General features: G+C 47.9%; 2 protein-coding genes across 4 annotated transcripts in view; one reads left to right on the top strand and one right to left on the bottom strand.

Moving 5' to 3' along the window:
• The window catches only part of LOC140385622 (copine-3-like), a 122,900-nt gene extending 97,770 nt beyond the window's left edge, over positions 1 to 25,130 (bottom strand). Inside the window, exon 1 of one of the 2 annotated variants that reach the window (XM_072467955.1) lies at positions 25,026 to 25,130. The gene's annotated coding sequence lies outside the window, so the exon portion shown is untranslated. Of the gene's footprint in view, positions 1 to 14,899; positions 15,153 to 25,025 lie in introns of those variants that run through there. The other variant, XM_072467954.1, reaches the window with a different exon arrangement.
• The window catches only part of rmdn1 (regulator of microtubule dynamics 1), a 59,651-nt gene continuing 58,681 nt past the window's right edge, over positions 24,485 to 25,454 (top strand). For both annotated transcript variants that reach the window (XM_072467958.1, XM_072467957.1), the window contains exon 1: positions 24,485 to 24,623. In XM_072467958.1, coding sequence (XP_072324059.1) covers positions 24,507 to 24,623 — 117 coding nt within the window. In that variant the 5' untranslated portion in view covers positions 24,485 to 24,506. The remainder of the gene's footprint in view (positions 24,624 to 25,454) is intronic.

Below are 25,454 nucleotides of genomic sequence, written 5' to 3'. Positions count from 1 at the left end.
AAAACCAGCTGCTCCAACCTGTCCGGCATCTTCATAGGTCCCCCGGGCTTGAACGCATGTGTTGTAAGCCGCGGGAGTGGCCTTTTCCGTTCCTACAATAAAAGGGGTTTGCTATTGGAAGACGAGCCTTGGTTAAGTTATTAGAGTATGTAATAAGGGGAGGTACCATTCCTGACCTTTAATTTTTGAATTCTTCTTCTAAAGCAGTCCCTCAGGATTCAGGACGATTTCTTTTCAATCTGGTTAAATGGGTTCGGGGATGGCTGATAAAGTCCATGGGTGATCTGTAGACTCTGCTACATGAGGAACAGATGGCGTTTGGAGGGTTGGGCAGAAGGTGTTTAGAGACTTGTGCATCATCTCGGACACCTCACCTTCGCTCTGCATGTTCTCAATATCTTGGTTTGTTTAGTACCTTCCTAAATAAACCTTCTCTATTTCAGTTGGTCACTAGCCAGGGATTTGCATACGCCAGAAGGAATGTTTGATCTCATCAAGGGTGCTTTGAAGAGATCCATAAAGTATTTCCGCTGTCCTCCTGGAAGCGTCGACAAAGTCTCAAGTTGAGCAATTGCTTCAGGAATCTGGTGTCAGACATACGAAGCGACATGTCCTGCCCAACGGAGATGGTTTTGAGTTATTAGCACCTCGATGGTGGGCAGGTTGACTTGGGAGAAGTTGCGGCTGTTGGACCACCTTTCATGCCACAGATTTGGAGGATCTTGTGAAGGCGCCATTAATGATGCTCCTCCAGTGCTTTGAGGTGCCTGCTGTAGGTTGTCTAGGTCTCTAAAGCATGTAGAAGCGTGGGGATCATCATTGCCAGTAAACCAATAACTTGGCCTCAGGCTTGAAATCCTGGTCTTCAGTTGGCTGAAGGCTGAGCTGGTGCATTGGAGGCAATGATTAATTTTGCCGCCAAAGACTACCTTCATCGAGAGAAAGTTCCCAAGATAGAGAAAATGATTCACACTTTCCAGAATCTCACTGTTGATCTTAATTGATTGAGGTGGGCGGGGTGAGATTGTGCAAAAAGTGGATTTTCTGGGTGTTTAGTGAGGCGCCCATTTTCTCATCTGCTTCTAAGAAGGGGTTGACAGTGACCTGCAGCTCAGTTTCTAAGTGAGAGTATGAAGTGCCATCTGCATACTGAAGCTCAACAACTGAGGTGAAAACCCGCTGCTCCAACCTGTCCGGCATCTTCATAGGTACCCAAGCTGCGTAGTAAGCCGCGGGAGTCATTTTCGTAGAATTTACCGTGCAGAAGGAGGCCATTCAGCTCATCGAGTCTGCACTGGCCCTTGGAAAGAGCACCCTACTTAAGCCTATGCCTCCACCCTTTCGCCGTAACTCAGTAACCCCACCTAGCCTTTTTGGACACTAAGGGCAATTTATCATGCCTAATCCACCTAACCTGCACATCTTTGGACTGTGGGAGGAAACCGGAGCAGCCGGAGGAAATCCACACACACACAGGGAGAACGTGCAGACTCCACGCAGACAGTTTTGAGTTGAAGTAGTTTAGGTTGAACAATTTGCTGTCCGTTCTGTAGATTCTCTTCGCGCATGTGGTCATTTGATGGAGGTGAAGTGCAGCATTGCAATGAGGTAGATGTAGAAGAGAGTTGGTGCAACGAAAACAACCTGATTTGACCCCAGTTTTCCTGGCTAGGGTTTGTGCCAGGGATCACGGTGTGCATGTCATCGAGTATGTAGAGAATGCGGACAAATTTCTGAAGGCAGCCAAATTGAGCTGAATACTGCACAAGCTTTCACAATTCTCCTCACTAACATCTGGGGCCTTGTGTCAAAATTGGGAGAACTGTCCCACAGACTATCTAACCAACAGCCTGACATAGTCATGTGCAACAAGTCATATCTTACATTCAATGTCCCAGACATGACTATCACCTTTCTCTTAGTGTGCCCTCTGCCATCAGCAGGACAGACCCACCAGGTGTTGCAGTACAGTGGTGCACAGTCATGAGGGAGTGGCCCTGAGAGTCTTTGTCCTGGACTTTGGTCCCCATGAAATCTCATGGCACCATGTCAAACCTCCTGCTGCCTACCACCCACTGCCCTCCGTACTCTTCCACCTTGAACACCACGCTGTGGGAGGCAAAATATCAAATTTACTCTGGGTGGGGGATTTCAAAGTTGATGGGTGGCTCAGTTGCATCACTACCGTCCAAGCCCTAAAGAATATATCTGCCAGACTGGGCCTCCGACAGGTAGAGAGAGAATCAATGAGGAAAAAACCTACTGTACTGGACTCTCCTCAATCTACCTGTCACAGCTGAACCTTGGCAGTATTGAAGTATTGACTCCTCCCAAGTGTTGTTCAAGATGGAAGAGTATGGAGGGCAGCGGGTGGTAGGCAGCAGGAGTTCTTCAGGGCAGTGTCATATATCCAAATACCATCAGCTGCATCATCAATGCTCTTTCCTCCATTATAAAGTTAAGGTGGGGATGTTCGCTGATGATCGCACAATGCTTAGCCCCATTTGACGTCTCAGGTACAGAGTAGTCCATATGCAGCAAGACCTGGACAACATTCAGGTTGAGGCTGATAAGGTGGCAAGTAACCATTGCACCACACAAGTATAGTCTTTTAAAAAAATTTTTTTAAATTCTCCTCCATTTTCACATTTTCTCCCACATTTACACCCATCAACGATAAACAATAATCAGCAAGATATGTCAGTCCCCATAATAACAACAATGATCCCATCTACCCACCAACCCCCAAACCTCAACCCGCATGTTTACATAAACAAATGACAAAAATAAATCAGGGATTACCCGTAGTCACCCTTAATCTTACAAAGCTCCCACCCCCCCACCCCCCACCCCCCTACCCCAGGTCTCCAGCTCCTCCCGTCCGCTGCCTCTTGTAAAACTCCTCCCCCTACCATCGGTTCCTTCCCCCCCAACTTTCCACCCCGGCTAGACCACTCGGACCCTGTTCTGCCAGGCTCCGATGGCCGCAGCCCCTCCCCCTACCTCACTCCCGTTCACTGGCCGGCACACACCGGCCAGCGTGGAGGCCCCCGCCCGGGTCCCTTTCCCACTTGCCCGGCCCTAGGAAAGCCCAAAGATCCCCTTTTAGCACACAAATCCCGCCTATCCACCTACACCCCAAAGAACTCTCATTTCGAGTGAAAGTCCCGTCCCTTCCCTCGTCCAAATATATACCACATTGGCTCCTTTAATCTCTACACCCGCGCGCAGTGATACAGAAAAGAAGAAAATACAGTCATGAGGTTACATCGGCACATGGCCATTCCTCAGTTTGTCAGTTCTGCCACAGTCCTTCTGCTTTCGCAAACTCCTCCGCTGCTTCCGCCGTTACAAAATAAAAGTCCCTGAGCTTGTAAGTCACCTTCAGCTTCGCTGGATATACAATGCCGCACCGCACCTTGCTAATGTACAGTGCCCTCTTCACCCGGTTGAAAGCAGCCCGCCTCCTTGCCAGCTCCACCGTAAAGTCCTGGTATACACATATACCAGCTCCAGCCCACTGCACCACCCGCTTCTGCTTGGCCCAGCTCAGGACCTTCTCCTTCACCCTGTACCTACGGAAGCACAGAGTCACTGCCCTTGGCGGCTCACTCGCCTTTGGTACAGGCCTCCACAACCGATGAGCCCGATCCAGTTCATATCGGGAGGGGTCCTCCCCCTCCCCCAGTAATTTTGCTAGCATCGCGGCAAAATACTCAGTCGGCTTCGGTCCTTCAGCTCCTTCGGGCAGCCCCACAATCCTCAAGTTCTGACGCCTGGATCTATTTTCCAGGTCTTCCATTTTTCCTCGCAGATCCTTGTTAGTATCCATCACCTTCCGCATCTCTTTCCCCATCGAGGCAAGTTGATCACCGTGCTGCAATAACGTCTCCTCCACTTCCTTCAGCGCCTCCCCTTGCTCTCGCACCTCCGCCACTGCGCTCGCCACCTCCGTCCTCACCGGGGAAACCGCCTCCTCCACCAGCACACTCAAAACCTCCCTCATCTCCTTCCTCACCGTCTCCATGCATTTCGCAATCTGCGCCAACTGCTTTTGGAATTCCACAGCCATCACCTTAGTTATTTATTCCGCCGTAAGCAGTGCGGCCTTCCCTGGTGCTCCTGCCTCCATTTTTCCTGGTGACCCCGCGATGACCTTTCCACTCCCCGACGGACCTCCAGCTGGTTTTTTTTCGGCCGTTTTTCTGCTCACCCTCGACATTTTTCTTTGGGGGTTTTTCCCCTCCTGTGTCTTCTCAGTGCCTCCTCCGTGCCTTCTCCCTTCTTCTGCTACCTCCGCGGACCCTGGGACCGGGCTTAAAGCCCCAAAATTGCCGTTCCCGAGCGGGGGCTCTCCATTGTGCGGCCGCCTCCCGCCCGCCGTCACCGGAAGTGTCCACACAAGTATAGTCAATGACCATCTCCAACAAGAGAGAATCTAATCATCGCGTCTTGATGTTCAGCAGCATTACACTGCTGAATCCCAACTATCAAGATCCTGGATGGTTAGTGGGCCACAAATGACGAAACATTAACAGGGTCAGCCATGTAAATACAGGAGCTCCAGAAGCGTTTGTACCATCTACAAGATTCACTGCAGCAATCTGTCAAGCTTCCTTTGACAGCACCTTCCAAGCCTGCAACCTATCACCTCTACCTTCAACCTCTACCACCTCGGACAAGGGGAGCAGACACACAAGAACATCGCCACCTGCACATTCTCCTCCAAACCACACACTGTCCTAACTTGGAATTATATCACCTATTCGTCGCTGTCGCTAGGTCAAAATCCTGGAATGCCCTCCCTACTAGCTTTGTGGGTGTCGTTACACCACGTGAACTGTAGCAATTCAAAGACTGCAGTTAAAGATGGACAACAAATCGCTGGCCTTGCCAGAAATGTTCACATTCCATGAAAGAATTTAAAAGATTATGAGTCAATTCCTGTCACGTTTGTTTGCTTCTTTCCTTCACTAGCACTACGAAAGTTAATAGGCAGTCAAAAGATTGGAGATGGATATAGTGAGGCTCTCGCTGGGAAAAACTGAGCAGAGATCATGTTTCTGCAGTGGGGAAAAAGGAATTTAAAAACATACATCACACTTTAGTAGCCAGCATTCGATTGTAGGCACCCTGATCAGACAGTCCACCACATTGTGAAAGTGTGAATTAAATTTGCTGCAGGATTCAAGGCAGGTGACGTGGCTGCCAAATGTGGACTTGTCATAAGCAAGTAATGAATATGGCATTGGTGTTAATGTGGAAGTAGGCATAATTCATCCTACTAGCTCTAGGGACAGCAAGATTGTGAAAGTACATAGTGTAGTGTCTTTTAACCATGAAACCAAGATGAAGATCGAAGCCCGCAATGAATTTCACTATCAAGGTTGGAAAGAGTTAAGTGTGAAATAAAATAATCTTTATTCAATGCATTGGTTTGTATGTGTATGATGTGAGGGAGGGTCAAGGGAAGAGGAGTATGCATACTCAAGAGTAGGGAGAACTGATGTGTGACTTTAGAACAGGTGGTTCCCAACCGTTTAAATGTCATGACACACCTTTGTACTGTAAAAAACTTCGAAGCACACCCATTTTCTCCTGAACTACCCTCTCGCAAAACCCTTTCATCTCCAAAACAAGTCAAGCCACCATTTAATGCAATTTTCATCAGTTTAAGAAGTTACAATGAAAGTCTCATCACCAAATACAATATTGTTATTGAAAAGGAACACAGTTTAAAAGTGTTTCCCATTAACGATTTCAATTGCTTTTTTTTTTTAAGTCTGCATTTCTCAAAGTGAAAGTTCATAGATGAAGGAAATACTTTGAGCAGCATCATACCGACAACATTAGTGTGACACCAGGGCCTGCCCTCTTGATCGGGGAGGAAATAAGAGAGCAACTCGCAGGTTTTGCTCCACCCTCAGGCGCTTCTTCCTTTTGTTTTTTTAAAACATATGCCAGTGTTGAGAATGCCAACTCGCACAGGTAGGTTGCGGGAAACGGTATGAGTACTGCTTTCATCTGCATTGTTTGTGATCTTGTTCCGCCTTTACATCAAAAGTTGGTATTAGAACATAGAATTCCTACAGTGCAGGAGGCCTTTCAGCCCATCATGTCTGCACCAACCCTCTGAAAGAGCACCTTACCTTGGCTCACTGTCCCGCCCTCCCTGCAACCCCACCTAACCTGCACATATTTGAACACTAAGGGGCAATTTATCAAAGCCAAACCACCTAACCTGCACATTTTTCTGCATGTGTGAGGAAACCGGAGCATCTGGAGGAAACCCACGCAGACACGGGGAGAATGTGTGGACTCCGCACAGACAGTCACCCGAGGCCGGATTCGAACCCGGGTCCCTGGTGCTATGAAGCAGCAGTGCTAACCACTGTGCCACTTTGCTGTAGCGCAATCTGAAATAGGTGGATATTCCGGTCTCCCCAAGCAACCAAAATGTGTACACATTACAAATGAATTTAAATAAATTAAATCTATTCTTCAGCTTCGTGATTGGCATCCATGTTCCGATAAACTTTGGGCCTTTCACGCATGCGCTGGCTGAGAAAGGGCTGCACATGAACGGTTTGGATTTTTAACATTGGTTACACCCAAATGCATATGCGCCTGACCAACATAGAAAATCCGAACAGTGGGTGTGCAGCCCTGTCCGGCCAGTGCGTGCGCTCGTGCAGCCCTGCCCGGCCAGTGCTTGTGCATGTGCAGCCCTGCCCGGCCAGTGCATGTGCACGTGCAGCCCTGCCCAGCCAGTGCATGTGCATGCGCAGCCGTGCCCGGCCAGTGCATGTGCATCCGTGCCCAGCCAGCGCATGTGCATGCGCAGCAGTGCCCAGCCAGCGCATGTGCATGCGCAGCCCTGCCCGGCCAGTGCATGTGCACGTGCACCCCTGTCCGGCCAGTGCATGTGCAGCCCTGCCCAGCCAGTGCATGTGCCTGCGCAGCCGTGCCCAGCCAGTGCATGTGCATGCGCAGCCGTGCCCAGCCAGTGCATGTGCATGCGCAGCCGTGCCCAGCCAGTGCATGTGCATGTGTAGCCCTGCCCGTCCAGTGCATGTGCACCTGCAGCCCTGTCCGGCCAGTGCATGTGCATGCCCAGCCAGTGCATGTGCATGCGTAGCGGTGCCCAACCAGTGCATGTGCATGTGCAGCCCTGCCCGTCCAGTGCATGTGCATGTGCAGCCCTCCCAGTGCATGTGAAGCCCGGCCAGCACGTGTGCAGTTCAAATAACCAATTTAAAACAGTTTGAACTGCGAATGTGCAGCCCTTTCCTAGCCTGCACATGCATGGAAGACCCCAGGTTCCTTGGGAATTGGAGATGCTGATAATGGAGTTGAGGATGAAGGGCCCATGTGCCTGCGCAGAAAATGAAAACACAAAATCAGCGAAAACCTGAGGAGAAGCAAAGGAGGCAGAAGTCAACAAAAACAGAAGTAAAAAATAAAAAAATTCCCAGGGAGGGAAGAAGTCAGAGGTACAAACCAGGAGCCAATGAAGTTAAGAAAAGGAGAAACAGACTCCAATTAGAGATTAAAGGAGAAACAGGCTCCAATTAGAGATTAAGTGAGGCGAGCTCGGGAAGAGCCCTACTGGTCAAAGAGAGCTCAAAAGCAGCCCCAAAGGAAAATAAAAGAAAAGCACAGCCGAAGTCGGGGGAGGTGGGAGGACAACGGGGAAGGGGAAGGAACCATGGACCGATCCAGGAGGGTAATGAAATGCACTTAGGGTCAGTTAAACGAAGGACAAACTAAACCTCTCTGTATAATAAAGGAAATTAGCGCGGGCGAGAAAAATGTGATGTGTACATATACACCCACATCCCTTTGAATGGAAAGGGGTTTTGATGAAATATTCATTTGATATTGGACAGGTGCTTCAGGAGAAATTAGAAAGGAGTGGAAAGCTTGCCCTGCCGATAGATGACAATGAATTCTCTCCTGGCATACAGTACCTGCAACCTCTATTAGGAACCCCGACCTGAGATTTCAGATCTGGCTGCCAGAGGTTGCAGAGTTCCATAAATATCTTGTTTGTAGGTGCAGATTAGAAGACACTGCCAGCTCTTAGCCAATCAGGTATGCTGACGGGGATTCGATCAATTAATTTCTTCTTTTGCAAAGAGCTGTCTGGTCATGCAACCAGAGAGGAATTCTGTCCTGTCACAGCTGCTTATCTGGAGGAAAACAATTTTTACTGGACCACCTGCGATAGCATCAGCACTAACGGAGCATCTTCCACGGCCGGAAAGGTCAAAGGATTCATGGGCAAGAACAAAATCCTGACGTGCAGGTCAGCTTCAGTATCCTGTAACGTGAAGCCCTTGATGCCAGAACAATGCCATCCGAGTTAACTGCAATGTTAGACTAAATAGTGAAAATCGTGAGTAATGTGAAGTCACGTCCTTTGAAATTGTGCTTGTTTAACTATTTTGTGTGAAGAAATGGGAGCCGAGTACCCGGGTTTACATATGCATGCAACTGCAATGGCCGTCTCGGGAAAAGTCCCCTCATGTTTATGAGCTCTGTAATGCACTAAAAGATTTTCAACTCTGCATGAATTGCCACACAAAGATTTAATATGTGGCGATTCTTGCTGTGCTCAGCTTGCATATCTTTCAGATATATTCAGCCATCTGAATGAATTGAATGTTGAAATGCAGGGGAAAAGTGAGAACATTCTGACTGCCACAGATAAACTTCAAGGTTTCAGATCAAAACTGGCCCTTTGGAAGGAAAAATGGCAAGTGGGTCGAGTGAGTTCAAGTTGGCATCAGCAAATCCTGGTGGCACAACATGATCAACCTCATCACCACACAGCTTGATAATAATCTTTATTAATGTCACAAGCAGGCTTATATTAACACCGCAATGAAGTTACTGTGAAAAGCCCCTAGTCGCCACAGTCCATTTTTAGTTCATTTTCGTTTGAATCATCAAATACATTGTCATCAAAAGAAAGAAGAATTTACAGAGCTCAGGATAGATCATACACTGAAACTGAAGTTAGCAGAAATGCCTCTGGACATATTTGGGCTGCTTGCAGATTTTGTTATCGGCAGTTCACATACCGTTTCCCACAACCTACCTGTGCGAGTTGGCGTTCTCAAAACTGACATGTTAAAAAACAAAACGAGGAATCACCCGAGAGTGGAGCAAAACCTGCGAGATACCCTGTCATAATTTCCTCTCGGATCAAGAGGCCCAGATGTGACATTAATGTCGTCAGTAAGGTGCTGCTAATAACTGAAAACAATGGCTTCAGTATTCCCAATATTTGACTGGAGGAAATTTCTGCTTAGCCAGTACTGGAAGTCAGATAAGCATTCTGATCATGGAGGAGTCAAGATAGGTAGTGGGGAGGCAGAGCCAGGTGTCATCATCCTATGTATAGAAGCTAACACTGCTTTCAGATGATGTTGCAAGGAGCAACGTGTAGATGGTAAAAAGGGGAGGGACCAAGAATAGATCCTTCAGGGACACCAGAGATAATGGTGTGGGAGCAGGAAGAGAAACCACTGCAAGAAGGATGTTCCCGATGGGGAGGGGTGTCCAGAACCAGGCGTCACAGGCTGCGGATAAGGGGTAGACCATTTAGGTCTGAGATGAGGAAATATTTATCCACCCAGTGTGTGGTCAGTTTGTGTAATTCACTACCAGAGAAAGCAGTTGAGGACATAACATTGTATGCTTTCAAGAAGCAGTTCGATATAGTACTTGGGGCGAAGGGGATCAAAGGATATTGGGAGGGGGGGGGGATCAGGCTATTGAGTTGGATGATTAGCCATGATCATAATGAATGGCGGAGCAGGCTTGAAGGGCTGAATGGCCTCCTCCTATTTATATGTTTCTATGTAAATGTTGATCAGTCTATCATATACCAGGGGAGAGCAGTCCTATCAGTTGGAGGACTGTGAAGAAACATTGGAGGATGATGATGTGATCAATTGTGGCAAAGGCGACAGACAGGTCAAGGTTGCGGAGGATAAGTTTATCTTTGTCACAGTCACATAGGATGTCATTTGTCATGTCGATAAGAGCTGGTTCAGCACTGTGACTGGGGCAGAAACCTGATTGGAGGGATTCAAACACGGACTTTTAGGAAAAATGGGAATGGATTTGGGAAGTGACAACGCATTGAAGATCCTTGGAGAGGAAAAGGAGGTTGAGGATGGTAGTTTGCAAGGATGGTTGGGTCAAGGGTTTGCTTTTGAAGTGTGCTGTTGACAGCAGATTTAAAAACGAGAGGGCCAATCCTCGATGAGAGAACGGTTTGCAATATCATCTAACATGCCAGCGGGCGGCACAGCCATAACTGGAGCATTACATAGTGTTTAATAATCCCATTGTAGAAAAGATACGAGGGCCCTGGAGACGACGCAGCGGCCATTTACCAGAATGGACTCAGATGAGGAAATTTCGCTCCAAGAGAAGCTGTGTTTTTTTCCCTGGAGCGAAGGTGGACAAGATTATGACAGGTTGAGATAAGCTAGACAAAGAGAAGCTGTTCCCATTCGCACTAGGGGACATAGATTTAAGATCTTGGGCAAGAGACACCAGGGGGTTTGAAGCATGTAAATCAGATTTATTTCCACACAGGATATGGTAATGAAACTCACTGCGGATGTTGAGATAGTCAGTAATTTTAAAAGGAAATTGGATAGGCACTTGCTACGGGGATAATGTAAGGGCATGGAACTGCCTGAATCACCCTCGACAGAGTCAGCATGGATTGAATTTGCCCTAATGAACATTACTCTACTGATACCAGTATCTGTTTTAGGATAACATTCCAACTAAAACTAATCGTGATTGCAGGTGATCCCAAGAGAGATGAGATAGTTTACCCTGACAGTAGCTGACACATGGAATATAATTCTGATCAAAAGTAGTAAACTTTCTGCCAATAAACCTTTTTGAAAATTAAATGGTACTGGATTTTCTCTATTGCATGGGTCTAAATTGTCAGATATTGAAATGAAGATCACGTTTGGGTTCTGGAGTGAATCAGATATAAATAACGGAGATTATAACTTAACTAACTTAGAAATGTAATTTTAAAACAATTGCACATGTATGGCTGCAGCGCTATTGCAAGTTTCAGAAACTGTCTCAAGTTAGCGGGAGGGGGAAATTCCACAGTGGTCCAACCGGGGCGGCCTGCCACCAACTTCTGTCGGAAATTAAGGACAGGAGGGGCATCACTGCAGAACTTGGCACCCCCCACTCACATCCAGAATCTCACCCACCCATAAACACCCACATCCAGAATCTCACCCACCCACATCCAGAATCTCACCCACCCACATCCAGAATCTCACCCACCCACACCCAGAATCTCACCCACCCACACCCAGAATCTCACCCACCCACACCCAGAATCTCACCCACCCACACCCAGAATCTCACCCACCCACACCCAGAATCTCACCCACCCACACCCAGAATCTCACCCACCCACACCCAGAATCTCACCCACCCACACCCAGAATCTCACCCACCCACACCCAGAATCTCACCCACCCACAACCAGAATCTCACCCACCCACACCCAGAATCTCACCCACCCACATCCAAAATCTCACCCACCCACATCCAGAATCTCACCCACCCACATCCAGAATCTCACCCACCCACACCCAGAATCTCACCCACCCACACCCAGAATCTCACCCACCCACACCCAGAATCTCACCCACCCACACCCAGAATCTCACCCACCCACACCCAGAATCTCACCCACCCACACCCAGAATCTCACCCACCCACACCCAGAATCTCACCCACCCACACCCAGAATCTCACCCACCCACACCCAGAATCTCACCCACCCACACCCAGAATCTCACCCACCCACACCCAAAATCTCACCCACCCACATCCAAAATCTCACCCACCCACATCCAAAATCTCACCCACCCACATCCAAAATCTCACCCACCCACATCCAGAATCTCACCCACCCACATCCAGAATCTCACCCACCCACACCCAGAATCTCACCCACCCACACCCAGAATCTCACCCACCCACACCCAGAATCTCACCCACCCACACCCAGAATCTCACCCACCCACACCCAGAATCTCACCCACCCACACCCAGAATCTCACCCACCCACACCCAGAATCTCACCCACCCACACCCAGAATCTCACCCACCCACACCCAGAATCTCACCCACCCACACCCAGAATCTCACCCACCCACATCCAAAATCTCACCCACCCACATCCAAAATCTCACCCACCCACATCCAAAATCTCACCCACCCACATCCAAAATCTCACCCACCCACATCCAGAATCTCACCCACCCACACCCAGAATCTCACCCACCCACACCCAGAATCTCACCCACCCACACCCAGAATCTCACCCACCCACACCCAGAATCTCACCCACCCACACCCAGAATCTCACCCACCCACACCCAGAATCTCACCCACCCACACCCAGAATCTCACCCACCCACACCCAGAATCTCACCCACCCACACCCAGAATCTCACCCACCCACACCCAAAATCTCACCCACCCACACCCAGAATCTCACCCACCCACACCCAGAATCTCACCCACCCACACCCAAAATCTCACCCACCCACACCCAAAATCTCACCCACCCACACCCAAAATCTCACCCACCCACACCCAAAATCTCACCCACCCACACCCAGAATCTCACCCACCCACACCCAGAATCTCACCCACCCACACCCAGAATCTCACCCACCCACACCCAGAATCTCACCCACCCACACCCAGAATCTCACCCACCCACACCCAGAATCTCACCCACCCACACCCAGAATCTCACCCACCCACACCCAGAATCTCACCCACCCACACCCAGAATCTCACCCACCCACACCCAGAATCTCACCCACCCACACCCAGAATCTCACCCACCCACACCCAGAATCTCACCCACCCACACCCAGAATCTCACCCACCCACACCCAGAATCTCACCCATCCACACCCACATCCAGAATCTCTCCCACCCACACCCGCATCCAGAATCTCACCCAACCACATCGTGAATCTCACCCACACACACCCGCATCCTCAATCTCACCCACCCACACACAACCGCATCCAGAATCTCACCCACCCACACACAACCGCCTCCAGAATCTCACCCACCCACACACACACACCCGCATCCACAATCTCACCCACCCACACACACACACCCACATCCAGAATCTCACCCACCCACACACACATCCAGTATCTCACCCACCCACCCACACATACCCGCATCCAGAATCTCACCCACCCACACACAACCGCCTCCAGAATCTCACCCACCCACACACACACAACCGCCTCCAGAATCTCACCCACCCACCCACACACACCCGCATCCAGAATCTCACCCACCCACCCACACACAGCCACATCGAGAATCTCACCCACACACACCCGCATCCAGAATCTCACCCACCCACACACACCCGCATCCACAATCTCACCCACCCACACACACCCGCATCCAGAATCTCACCCACCCACACACACCCGCATCCACAATCTCACCCACCCACACACACCCGCATCCACAATCTCACCCACCCACCCACACACAGCCACATCGAGAATCTCACCCACACACAGCCACATCGAGAATCTCACCCACACACAACCGCACCCAGAATCTCACCCACCCACACACACCCGCATCCAGAAGCTCACCCACCCACACACAGCCACATCGAGAATCTCACCCACACACAACCGCATCCAGAATCTCACCCACCCACACACACACACCCACATCCACAATCTCACCCACCCACACACCCACATCCACAATCTCACCGACTCACACACACCCACATCCAGGATCACAGCCACATCCAGAGTGTCACACACACAGGCATCCAGAGTCACACACACACAGGCGTCCAAAGTCACAAGCACACACGCAGGCGTCCAGAGTCCCACGCACACACGCAGGCGTCCAGAGTCACACACACAGGCATCCAGAGACACACACACGCATCCAGAGTCACCCACACACACACCCATCCAGAGTCACCCACACACACACCCATCCAGAGTCACCCACACACACACCCATCCAGAGTCACCCACACACACACACATCCAGAGTCACCCACACACATCCAGAGTCACCCACACACACACATCCAGAGTCACCCACACACACACATCCAGAGTCACCCACACACACACACCCAGAGTCTCACACACACACGCATCCAAAGTCACACACACACACAGGCATCCAGAGTCACACACACACACAGGCATCCAGAGTCCCACTCACACAGGCATCCAGAGTCACACACACACAAACATCCAGTAATAAATTCAGGCGTTGTCTCTCGATGCAAATGGAGTGTGCTGGCCTTGTAATTCTAACAGAATGCACCATTTCAGCCCACAAAGCAAAGGCCCGTTACCACTGGAGACAACATCTATGCGATAGAAAAAAGATACCCGAAACTCAAAAGGAGCGACTGCGGGCAACATTTGCGCGTCTCCAAGTATTTCCCCTGTGACTATTTGTGAAATGAAGCAGATGTCAAAAGTCCACAATCACAACAATGCTGGCAAGGGGCACAGGTCAGTTTATTTATCTACCCACCACTTCCACAACCTCCTCCATGCAGCATTAACCAGTGGGTGAGAACATTAATCGTGCAGGGTGAGGGGAAACGGTGCACTCCCCCCTTCGTGCGGGTGATTAGCCGCTCAGCATTCCTCCCACACTGACTACACCCCGAGAAAGAGCCGCACTGGACACTCTGTCCAACACACCGCCGCAGCAGGATCTCCGTTTTTAACAGCAAACTGGCAACAGAGTAAAACAGTCCTACTTTTCCGGAGTGAGGCAGTAAGGAAATCGCACTTACTAAGGTGCCAGGTAAAGAGGCGAACAGGATTAGTAAGTGGTGTGTCTACCCCAGTGTCAGGGCCGCTTCATTCAGTATTTCCTGTGGGAAGGGCCAACAGCAGACAGACAGATAGCTGGAAGCAGTAGCAATCCCGGAGTCCGCCTCTTACTCAGTGTCAGCACTAGTGGGCCACCTCACTCCTTCAACCACACTTGCAGGAACGTAGTTGAGAAAGATTTAAAAATCCCACAATACACGCACTGAAATGTCCAGATTCAAACCGCGTTTGACCCAGCTCCTCCCTCCCCGGGACTCCTTCAGGGGCGGTGTCTCTTCCAGGCCATTCCTCACACCACCCACATTTCTTCCATCAACAATCTATCTCATTGAAACTTAGCTCAACTGGTTTGCGGTGGTGGGTGGGGCATGTTGTTAAACTGGAGAAATTGGGCAACGTTAATGTTGGAAACACTGATTGAAACGGTATCCTGACGTGGTTTATTTTTGGAGTGACTGCCACCGAAATAAACTGCATTTTGAGTAAGAAAGGAGCGAATCTTGGTATATGACAGCGATAAGCCCCTGACACACAAAAATATACCTCCCTGGGCCGCTGGACATTCCTAGCAGAATTGACAGATTCACTATTAGATCCAGTTGGATAATGTTTAATAATACCCCCTTAAAAGAGACATTTGTGGACTTGATTCATTGCCTGAACACGCTGGGCAACCCAGCACCACCTTTACTAATTTTTTTTAAGGCATAGGTTGGCTAAATACTCAGGAGATAATGGATTCTGATTCCCCCAGTCAGACTAAAGAAAGTCGAGATGCAGCACGTCACTTGCCCATCTGAAAACCTGCCCATTTTCAAAGACTGTCCAAACCTTGCCCATGTCCACTGGCCAACATCCGACCTTCTCCTTGACCTAAACCTTCTGCCAAAAAAGCGTTAGTTAATACGTAATGTTGTTCAAAGTGGGGAGAACTATGTATATTTTCTGAGTATATGTCTGCAAGTGCCATACAATCCATAATCTACCTGAATGCATGTAAACTTTCCCCATGCATATGAAAACGGTGATTGTTTGAAGAATCTGTATTTGGATTGCAGCTGGACAGCACATTTAGTTTGACAATTCCATATTGTATGTCAGCCTTAAATATAAAGTGAAATTAATTCAACAATATAAACTCAATAGCAGCCACCTAACTGTGAGGCTGGGCATTTGGTATCTATTTGCTGAATTAATTATAATGGGACACGAGTGGACTGGCTCAATGTCACCAAGCAAAAATACTAACAAATGGGTCCCCTTTTTAGTGGGGTGCGATGAATAAAGGACAAAAGCATAAAACTAATAGAATTAATAATATTATCATCTGTGGCCAGACACGTGACCCCGCTCACTCATACATCAGGAGACAACTTATTAAAAATCCAGAGATTTGATATAAAAGCCATGAGCTGTTTTTTTTCTTCAAATGTGAATGAATATAGGTTGGCAATTAGTTTATACATCTCATTAGAAGAATTGTTCTGGGTTTACTTTTTCATTAATAATCTTGCATAACTTTAAACAGTTGTTTGTGGGGATGTGTTTGTTTCTATACTGTGTGCCTCATTTATCTAATCATTTCCTTTGGCTTATCTTTTAACACGAGTGATCAGATCAATTGTTCTCTGTGTTTCCTCTAGGCTTTTGGCCTCTTATGTTGTACAAAGTGTTTTAGATTTATACAAAATACTCTGTGTGCAATCTAACCATGGTGTTTTCAGAGTGGCTTATGAGAATCCAGCTCATTTTTATATGTCAGGAACAGGACAGGCTCTGATTCTTAATGTTAAGAATGTTAATGTGGCCTTCAGTTGTAAACAGGAATATTTTCTCAAAATTATCTTTTGAGACCAGATATTATACGACCATAAGACAATGGAGCAGAATTAGGCCACTCGGCCCATCGAGTTTGCTCCAGCATTCAACCATGGCTGATATTTTTCTCAGGTTTAGCACAGTGGGCTAAGAGAGCTGACTTGTAATGCAGAACAAGACCAGCAGTGCGGGTTCGATCCCTGAACAGGCGCTGGAATGTGGCGACTAGGGGCTTTTCACAGTAACTTAATTGAAGCCTACTTGTGACAATAAGTGATTGTTATTATTATTCCCATTCTCCTGCCTTCTCCCCATAATCCCTGATCCCCCTATTAACCAAGAACCTATCTTTAAAACATTTTTTTAGAGTACCCAATTATTTTTTTCCAATTAAGAGGGCAATTTAGCGTGGCCAATTCACCTACCCTGCACATCATTGGGTTGTGGCGGCGAAACCCATGCAAACACGGGGAGAATGTACAAACTCCATACATTCGGTGATGCTCTGGCGGGGTCGGTGATGCTCTTGGGGGGGGGGGGGGGGGACAACTTGAGGTTTTATTTGAGCTTTGGAGTGAAGACTGTTTCCACTCGGTGCTATCACCATGTGACCTTTTTGCTGCAAATCCTCCTTTGTTGTTTTTGTGTGTGACGGGAAAGCCCCGTTCGCCGTGACTGGAAGATACTCCTTTTTAAAAAATTAATAAAATGGGATACGGACCCCAGAAGTGCAGAAGATTTTAGTTTAGACGGGCAGCATGGTCGGCACAGGCTTGGAGGGCTGAAGGGCCTGTTCCTGTGCTGTACTTTTCTTTGTTCTTTGTCAGTGACCCAGAGCCGGGATCGAACCTGGGACCTCGGCGCCATGAGGCAGCAATGCTAACCACTGTGCCAGCGTTCTGCCCTATATATCTCTGTCTAAAAGACACTCAGTGATTTGACCTCCAAAGCCTTCTGCGGCAAAGATTTCCACAGATTCACCACCCTCTGGCTGAAGAAATTCCTCCTCATCTCAGTTTTCAAGGTTCGTCCCTTTAGTCTGAGACTGTGTCCTCTGCTTCTAGTTTTTCCTCCAAGTGAAAACATACTCTCCACATCCACTCTATCCAGTCTTCGCAGTATCCTGTAAGTTTCAATAAGATCCCCCCTCATCCTTCTAAACTCCAACGAGTACAGGCCCAGAGTCCTCAACTGTTCCTCATACGACAAGTTCTTCATTCCAGGGATCATTCTTGTGAACCTCCTCTGGATCCTTTCCAAGGTCAGCACATCCTTCTTTAGATACATGGCCCAGAACTACTCACAATACTCCAAATGGGGTCTGACCAGAGCCTTATACCGCCTCAGAACTACATCCCTGGTCTTGTATTCTAGCCCTCTCGACATGAATGCTGACATTGCATTTGCCTTCTTCACTGCCAATTGAACTTTCACGTTAACCTTAAGAGAATCTTGAACAAGGACTCCCAAGTCTCTTTGTGCTTCTGATTTCCTAAGCATTTCCCCATTTAGAAAATAGTCTATGCCTCCAAAGTGCATAACCTCACACCTTTACACATTGTATTTCATCTGTCACTTCTTTGCCCACTTTCCATGCCAGGATCTTGCCCTTACCACCATGGGCTCGTAACCTATTTCACAGTCTCCTATGCGGCACCTTGTCAAAGGCCTTCTGGAAATCTAAATAAATCACATCCACTGGTTCTCCTTTGTCTAACTTCCTTGTTACCTCCCCATAGCAATGTAACAGATTTGTCAGACATGACCTCCCTTGACGAAGCCATGCTTACTCAGTCCTATTTTATCATGCACTTCCAAGCATTCTGCAATCGCATCTTAATAATAGACTTTAAAACCTTACAAATGACTGAAGTCAGGCTATCCTGCCTATAATTTCCCATCTTCTGCCTCCCTCCCTTCTTATACAAGGGTGTTACATTAGCCACTTTCCAGTCCTCTGGGACCTTTGCTGCCTCCAGTGATTCCCAAAAGATCACCACCAATGCCCCCAAAATCTCCTCAGCTATCTCTTTTAGAACCCTGGGGTGTAGTCCATCTGGTCCAGTTGATTTATCGACCTTCAGACCTTTCCGTTTCCCAGAAAATTCTCCTTAGTGATCGCCACTGCACTCACCTCTGCCCCTTGATTCTCCTGTAGCTCTGGCATCCCACTGGTGTCTTCCACCGTGAAGACTGGTGCAAAGTAACTATTCAGTTCCTCTGCTATTTCTTTGTTTCCTATTATCACTTCTCCAGCCTCATTTTCCAGTGGTCCAATGTCTATTTTTGCCTCTCTCTTATAAAAGCAAATTACTGCGGATGCTGGAATCTCAAACCAAAGGGAAAATGCTGGAAAATCTCAGCAGGTCTGGCAGCATCTGCAGGGAGAGAAAAGAGCTAACATTTTGAGTCCAGATGACCAGCTTTGACAGAGGGTCATCTAGACTTGAAACGTTAGCTCTTTTCTCTCTCTACAGATGCTGCCAGATCTGCTGAGATTTTCCAGCTCTTTCTCTTTGGTTTGCCTCTCTCTTACATTTTATATATTGAAAAAAACTCTTCCTATTTTCTTTTATATTACTAGCTAGCTTATACTCATATTTCATCTTCTCTCCCCTTATTGCTTTTTTTTAGTTGTCCTCTGCTCGCTTTGAAAGGCTTCCCAATCCTCTGGCTTCCCACTAATCCTCGCCACTTTGTATGCTTTTTCATGACATTTTATGCTGTCCTTGACTTCCCTCATCAGCCACGGATGCCTCGTCCTCCCTTTAGCATGTTTCCTCCTCCTTGGGATGAATTTCTGTTGCGCCTCCTGAATAACCCCCAAAACCACTGCCATTGATGTTCCACTGTCTTCCCTGCTAGCTCCTTTTCCAATCAACTCTGGCCAGCTCCTCCTTCGTGTCTTTGTAGTTACCCTTATTTAATTGTAATACCGTTACATCTGACTCCAGCTTCTCCCTCTTAAACTGCAGGATAAATTCTATCATATTGTGGTCACTGCTGCCTGAGGGTTCCTTCACCTGAAGTTCACTAATCAAGTCTGCCTCATTACACATCACCAAATCTAGAACTGCCTGTTCCCTTGTAGGCTCTGTCACAAGCTGCTCCAAAAAAAATCTTTTAGACATTCCACAAATTCCTTTTCTTGGGATCCACTACCAAACTGATTTTCCCAGTGCACCTGCGTATTGAAGTCTCCCATGATTATTGTGATATTGTCTTTTTTACATGCCTTTTCTATCTCCTGATTTATTTTCTGCCCCACATCCTGACTACTGCTAGGAGGCCTGTACATAACTCCCATCAGGGTCTTTTTTATCTTTGCGATTCTTCACAGATTCTAGGTCTTCTGATCCAAAATCACTCCTTGCTATTTAATTTCATTCCTTAGCAATGCAACCTGCCCCCTTTGCCCATCTGCCTGTCCTTTTGCTAGGACACGTATCTTTGGATATTTAGATCACTTCCCTGATCCCCTTGCAGCCACGTCTCTGTGATGTCACAACATCGTACCGCCAATTTAAATGTGTGCAACAAGCTCATTTACCTTGTTCCGTATACTGCGCACATTTAGGTACAACACCCTCAGTTCTGCAGTGATCACCTCCCTTCTCATACTTGTCACCTTTTTTGCTCTGCCTGAAGGTGATGTTGTTCTCTTAATTTTGTTCTCTATTTCCCCTTCAGCTATTACACCATCTAAGCTCATGCTCTGGTTTCCAACCCCCTGCCATAAGCAGAAGAGGTTTTGCTAACATTGGATGCCATCGTAATGACAATCAGAATAATGTAAGATAAAGGAGACGCACTCTCACACTAATTAATGAATATCAATGAACAAAGAAAAGTACAGCACAGGAACAGGCCCTTCGGCCCTCCAAGCCCATGCTGACCATGCTACCTGTCTAAACTAAAATCTTCTACACTTCCTGGGTCCGTATCCCTCTATTCCCATCCTATTCATGTATTTGTCAAGATGCCCCTTAAATGTCACTATCGTCCCTGCTTCCACCACCTCCTCCGGCAGCGAGTTCCAGGCACCCACTACCCTCTGTGTAAAAAAACTTGCCTCGTACATCTCCTCTAAACCTTGCCCCTCGCACCTTAAACCTATGACCCCTAGTAATTGACCCCTCTGCCCTGGGGAAAAGCCTCTGACTATCCACTCTGTCTATGCCCCTCATAATTTTGTAGACCTCTATCAGGTCGCCCCTCAACCTCCGTCATTCCAGTGAGAACAAACTGAGTTTATTCAACCGCTCCTCATAGCTAATGCCCTCCATACCAGGCAACATCCTCTCTAAAGCCTCCACATCCCTCTGGTAGTGTGGCGACCAGAATTGAACACTATACTCCAAGTGTGGCCTAACTAAGGTTCTATACAGCTGCAACATGACTTGCCAATTCTTATACTCAATGCCCCGGCCAATGAAAGCAAGCATGCCGTATGCCTTCTTGACCACCTTCTCCACCTGTGTTGCCCCTTTCAGTGACCTGTGGACCTGTACGCCTAGATCTCTTTGACTTTCAATACTCTTGAGGGTTCTACCATTCACTGTATATTCCCTACCTGCATTAGACCTTCCAAAATGCATTACCTCACATTTGTCCGGATTAAACTCCATCTGCCATGGAGACTCCCAAGTCTCACAACGATCTAAATCCTGCTGTATCCTCTGATAGTCTATCATGAGGGACCTTGTCAAAGGCCTGACTGAAGTCCATATAGACAACATCCACTGCCCTACCTGCATCAATCATCTTTGTGACCTCTTCGAAAAACTATCAAGTTAGTGAGACACGAACTCCCCTTCACAAAACCATCCTGTCTCTCACTAATACGTCCATTTGCTTCCAAATAGGAGTAGATCCTGTCTCAAAGAATTCTCTCCAGTAATTTCCCTACCACTGACGTAAGGCTCACTGGCCTGTAGTTCCCTGGATTATCCTTGCTACCCTTCTTAAACAAAGGAACAACATTGGCTATTCTCCAGTCCTCCGGGACATCACCTGAAGACAGTGAGGATTCAAAGATTTCTGTCAAGGAGTCAGCAATTTCCTCTCTAACCTCCTTCAGTATTCTGGGGTAGATCCCATCCGGCCCTGGGGACTTATCTACCGTAATATTTTTCAAGATGCCCAACACCTCGTCTTTTTGGATCTCAATGTGACCCAGGCTATCTACACACCCTTCTCCAGACTCAACATCCACCAATTCCTTCTCTTTGGTGAATAATGATGCAAAGTATTCAGTTAGTACCTCACCCATTTCCTCTGGCTCCACACATAGATTCCCTTGCCTATCCTTCAGTGGGCCAACCCTTTCCCTGGCCAGCCTCGTGCTTTTTATGTACGTGTAAAAAGCCTTGGGATTTTCCTTAACCCTCTTTGCCAATGACTTTTCGTGACCTCTTCTAGCCCTCCTGACTCCTTGCTTAAGTTCCTTCCTACTTTCCTTATATTCCACACAGGCTTCATCTGTTCCCAGCCTTCTAGCCGTGACAAATGCCTCCTTTTTCTTTTTGACGAGGCCTACAATATCTCTCGTTATCCAAGGTTCCTGAAATTTGCCATATTTATTTTTATTCCACACAGGAACATGCCGGTCCTGAATTCCTTTCAACTGACATTTGAAAGCTTCCCACATGTCAGATGTTGATTTACCCTCAAACATCCTCCCCCAATCTAGGTTCTTCAGCTCCCACCTAATATTGTTATAGTTAGCCTTCCCCCAATTTAGCACATTCACCCTAGGACCACTCTTATCCTTGTCCACCAGCACTTTAAAACTTACTGAATTGTGGTCACTGTTCCCGAAATGCTCCCCTACTGAAATGTCTACCACCTGGCCAGGCTCATTCCCCAATACCAGGTCCAGTACAGCCCCTTCCCTAGTTGGACTGAGAAGCCCTCCTGGATGCTCCTTACAAACTCTGCCCCATCCAGGCCCCTAACACAAAGTGAGTCCCAGTCAATATTGGGGAAATTGAAGTCTCCCATCACAACAACCCTGTTGTTTTACTCGTTTCCAAAATCTGTCTACCTATCTGCTCCTCTATCTCCCGCTGGCTGTTGGGAGGCCTGTAGTAAACCCCCAATATTGTGCATCCACCCTTCTTATTCCTGAGCTCTACCCTTCTTATTCCTGATCTCTACCCATATAGCCTCGCTGCCCTCTGAGGTGTCCTCCTGTAGTACAGCTGTGATATTCTCCCTAACCAGTAGCGCAACTCCACCACCCCTTTTACATCCCCCTCTATCCCGCCTGAAACATCTAAATCCTGGAACGTTTAGCTGCCAATCCTGTCCTTCCCTCAACCAGGTCTCTGTAATGGCAACAACATCATAGTTCCAAGTACTAATCCAAGCTCCAACTTCATCTGCCTTACCCGTAATACTTCTTGCATTAAAACATATGCACTTCAGGCCACCAGACCCACTGCGTTCAGCAACTTCTCCCTGTCTGCTCTTCCTCAGAGCCATACTGGCCCTATTCCCTAGTTCTCCCTCAATGCTTTCACCTTCTGACCTATTGCTCCGGTACCCACCCCCCTGCCATACTCGTTTAAACCCTCCCGTGTGACACCTCCATTGTTGATGAGACACCCCTGGCCAACTTCAAAGTAGTCACTGCTGTCAGCGGATGGATTATGCAAGTCTGCATTTAGCTGTCTGAATGACTGAGCTAACAAAGTTGATACTGGATAGTCTTTAATGAATTCCAAGGTGTCTGTGGGCTAAACGAGTTATCACTGGATACTCTTATCTTTCTCAAGATGTGTTGTGGGTGAATTCATTTGGCACCAAGTACTTTCAAACTATCCCCAGGAATCCTGAAGATTAATTTAGCCTGCATTGTAGGGTGACTATGTCCCCGGGCATTTGGGAATCCAGCCCTAGGTATTGCTGGGTTATGTTAGTCTGCATAGAATGCTTTCATACAGATTATTGAGTGCTTATTGGTTAATGCAGATTTAATTAACCGTTGGCATTTGTGGGATAACCCAGTGAATAGTGGGCAAACTCCGTCCGATCCAGGATTACATCAGGATGGGTTGCATTCAAGTCTGATCCTGAATTAATCTGGGACTGGGTGCTCTCGGGCTGATCCTGGGTTAAATCAGGACTGGGTGCTCTCGGTCTGATCCTGAATTAAACTAGGACTGGGTGATCTCGGACTGATCCTGGGTTAAATCAGGACTGGGTGCTATTGATCCGACCCTGGGCTAAATCAGGACTGGGTGATCTTGGTCTGATCCGGATTAAATCAGGACTGGGTGCTCTTGGCCTGATCCGGATAAAATGAGGACTGGGTGCTCTCGGTGTGATCCTCATTAAATGAGGACTGGGTGCTCTTGGTCTGATCCTGGATTAAATCAGGACTGGGTGGTCTCGGTCTGAGCCGGATTAAATGAGGACTGGGTGCTCTCGGACTGATCCGGATGAAATCAGGACTGGGTGCTCTCAGTCTGATCCTGGATTACATCAGGACTGGGTGCTCTCAGTCTGATCTGGATTAAATGAGGATTGGGTTCTCTCGGTCTGATCCGGATTACATAAGGACTGGGGTGCTCTTGGTCTGATCCGGATCAAATGAGGACTGGGTGCTCTCGGTCTGATCTGAATCAAATGAGGACAGGGTGCTCTCGGTCTGATCCGGATTAAATGAGGCTAGGTGTCAGCAGAGGCTCTGCTGACTGCGCCCCCTGCGGGTGGTGGCGGAGTTGCAGTGCGAACGCAGTAAGAATGGCGGCTGTTGGCCGAGCTGCTTTCACTCGGTTCGTGATAAAAACCGCAGTGATCGGGCGGAGCTGGAGCTGCCGAGTGAGGCCCTGCAGCTTTTGGCCTGGGGTGAGAGTGCAGGTGGGTGGCGAGCCGGATGTGTGTTATCCGAGCCGGTTTAGGGCTTTATCCCTTCCGCCCTGCTGGAAGTTGCCCAAGAGGACGTGTGCGCGCAGGCGCATTGCTGGCTGTCCGTGGGCGCGCAGGCGCAGTGTTGGCAGTCTGGTGCCAACTTTTGAGTTTCCCAGTCTGTTGGTTTTGTTAAAATTTACAATTCACAGAATCTGCAGGCTCACTTTGGAAACCTTTGGTTTCTTGGTGGTGACATGTTTTCGGTTGCCAAGTTTATATATCTGCAGCTTTTATCACATGGCTTCCCATGCCTAACTGTGCAGTCATACAGGCTTTTTCTCCTCTCCCCTCGTGCAGCTATAAACAAAAATATTCAGAACAAACCGAAAAATGCACAATTATTGTTAATACCTCTGTGACAATTCCTCTATGTTGCTCGCATTAGTGAGCATTAATCTTCAATCCTGGCAAACTCCTGGACAATTCTGGAGGAGTTGGCAACCACAGATGTGCCCGATACACATCCGACCTTCACTCCAGCCTCCCTTTCTTCACAGTGCTTCAGTGTTTCATCACTGGGTTCAATGGCTCCCAGATGTCAGTCTTGAATTGCACCTATTGGATTTCTGCCCCTGCCATACCATGGCTCTAGTCTGTCACTTGGTGGGAGTGTCCTTGTTTGGTTCCACTCTTAAAAGCTCTTGTGAATGCAGCATTACAGATGGCAGGAAGGGTGACTGCAAGAATTTGTGCGTTTGAATTTCAAACAGTGTTCTGCAGTGAGAGTGTAATTTGGAAATCTCCAGTAAGAAAAATAAGATATATTTTTAATGTATTCCA

The sequence above is a fragment of the Scyliorhinus torazame genome, chromosome 11 (assembly GCF_047496885.1).
Source record: "Scyliorhinus torazame isolate Kashiwa2021f chromosome 11, sScyTor2.1, whole genome shotgun sequence".
In the NCBI taxonomy this organism is placed as follows: domain Eukaryota; kingdom Metazoa; phylum Chordata; class Chondrichthyes; order Carcharhiniformes; family Scyliorhinidae; genus Scyliorhinus; species Scyliorhinus torazame.
This window is presented reverse-complemented; position numbering and strand designations above follow the sequence as displayed.